At 40.4% G+C, this 1,236-nt stretch overlaps 1 protein-coding gene across 1 annotated transcript in view; it reads left to right on the top strand.

Moving 5' to 3' along the window:
- The first annotated feature begins 234 nt into the window (after positions 1–234).
- The window catches only part of LOC101847303 (A disintegrin and metalloproteinase with thrombospondin motifs adt-1), an 11,148-nt gene continuing 10,146 nt past the window's right edge, over positions 235–1,236 (top strand). Inside the window, exon 1 of the mRNA XM_005090139.2 lies at positions 235–750. Coding sequence (XP_005090196.1) covers positions 600–750 — 151 coding nt within the window. The 5' untranslated portion in view covers positions 235–599. The remainder of the gene's footprint in view (positions 751–1,236) is intronic.

Here is a 1,236-nt window from a genome sequence, read left to right as displayed (position 1 = left end):
CCCCAACACCCCGCTCCCCTCCTCCGCACCACCGTTTCATGTTCATTTTAGTTAGTTTTCCTCATACTTTCAGGTTTGTCGTATATAGAAGAGAAAGTACCAAAGAGAAATAAATGCCATATTTGTACCTGGGCCTCAATTTTTTTGTCATTTCGCCATCGTCAGAGCCGTGCGCACTTAGGACAGAAGCTTCTGCCTCCGTTTGCCAGTTGCCAATTAACTTTGAAGCTGTGTACTTGTCGGTGCTCGTTTCTAATTACTCTCTGGGAGAACTTGCAGTCTGCCATCAGCAGTATTGCACCGCAATCAAGGAGAAGCTGACGATTTTTACGTCTATTTGAAATGTGGAGGGATGTGAACAGTTCTCGGATATTTTTGCTGTTTACTTTTCGTTAAAAAGCATCAAAAAGCGTATCTCCATTTGACAGTTCTCGCAGTTGTGAGTGAATTTTAATCTATCAAGCAAAGAAAATTCACTCATCTATTAATGTGAATGAAATTCAGGATTTGACCTTGTTCATTCAGAAGAGAATTTTCATTCTTTCTCTAAGACTTCCACGCAAAGGTTTTAAATCCTTTCGGTTGAGTGCATTGTGTCGATGGCTTCTCGATTTGGCAGTCCTGTTGCTTGGAAAATGACGCACTCGCGTCTGGCGCTGGTCCTTCTCGTGGTCAGCGTCTGTCTTCACGCTGAGCTCAACACTGTGAAAGCGCTTGAAGAGAGAGATTGGGACCCTGCTCTAGATTTGAGTAAGTTTGTCTGTTTGTTTCTTAATGCAATTATATTGTTTTAACCATTAGTTTGTACACAGCTAGTTTTTATGCCTCTTGCAAGTAGGCAAATGTTTATGCCACGTAGTACCTAAGATACAGAGATTAAGATCATTCATAATTATATGCCGTCTAAAACAGAACTACACCTCACTCCCGTTTGGCAGTTAGCTCTCAACATATCCCACCGCTATAAGCTGATAAATGCAGTTCGTTCTTTCCTTCGCAGTATCTAGTATCGTGTCTGAAACTGTGAACTCCAAACACATGAACTTTGACTTTCAAGTTAACTTTAGCATGGGTGGCTGTTATTTGTTTTTGAGTTATGCCTTTAGTCTAATGTTCACCTGTCAGGGCAGCCCTCCCCCTCTCTATCTCTCTTTATATATATATATATATATCTCTCCCTATATCTATCTATCTATCTATCTATCTATCTATCTATCTATCTATCTATCTATCTAT

Source organism: Aplysia californica, unplaced genomic scaffold (genome assembly GCF_000002075.1).
Source record: "Aplysia californica isolate F4 #8 unplaced genomic scaffold, AplCal3.0 scaffold00013, whole genome shotgun sequence".
Classification (NCBI taxonomy): Eukaryota; Metazoa; Mollusca; class Gastropoda; order Aplysiida; family Aplysiidae; genus Aplysia; species Aplysia californica.
This window is presented reverse-complemented; position numbering and strand designations above follow the sequence as displayed.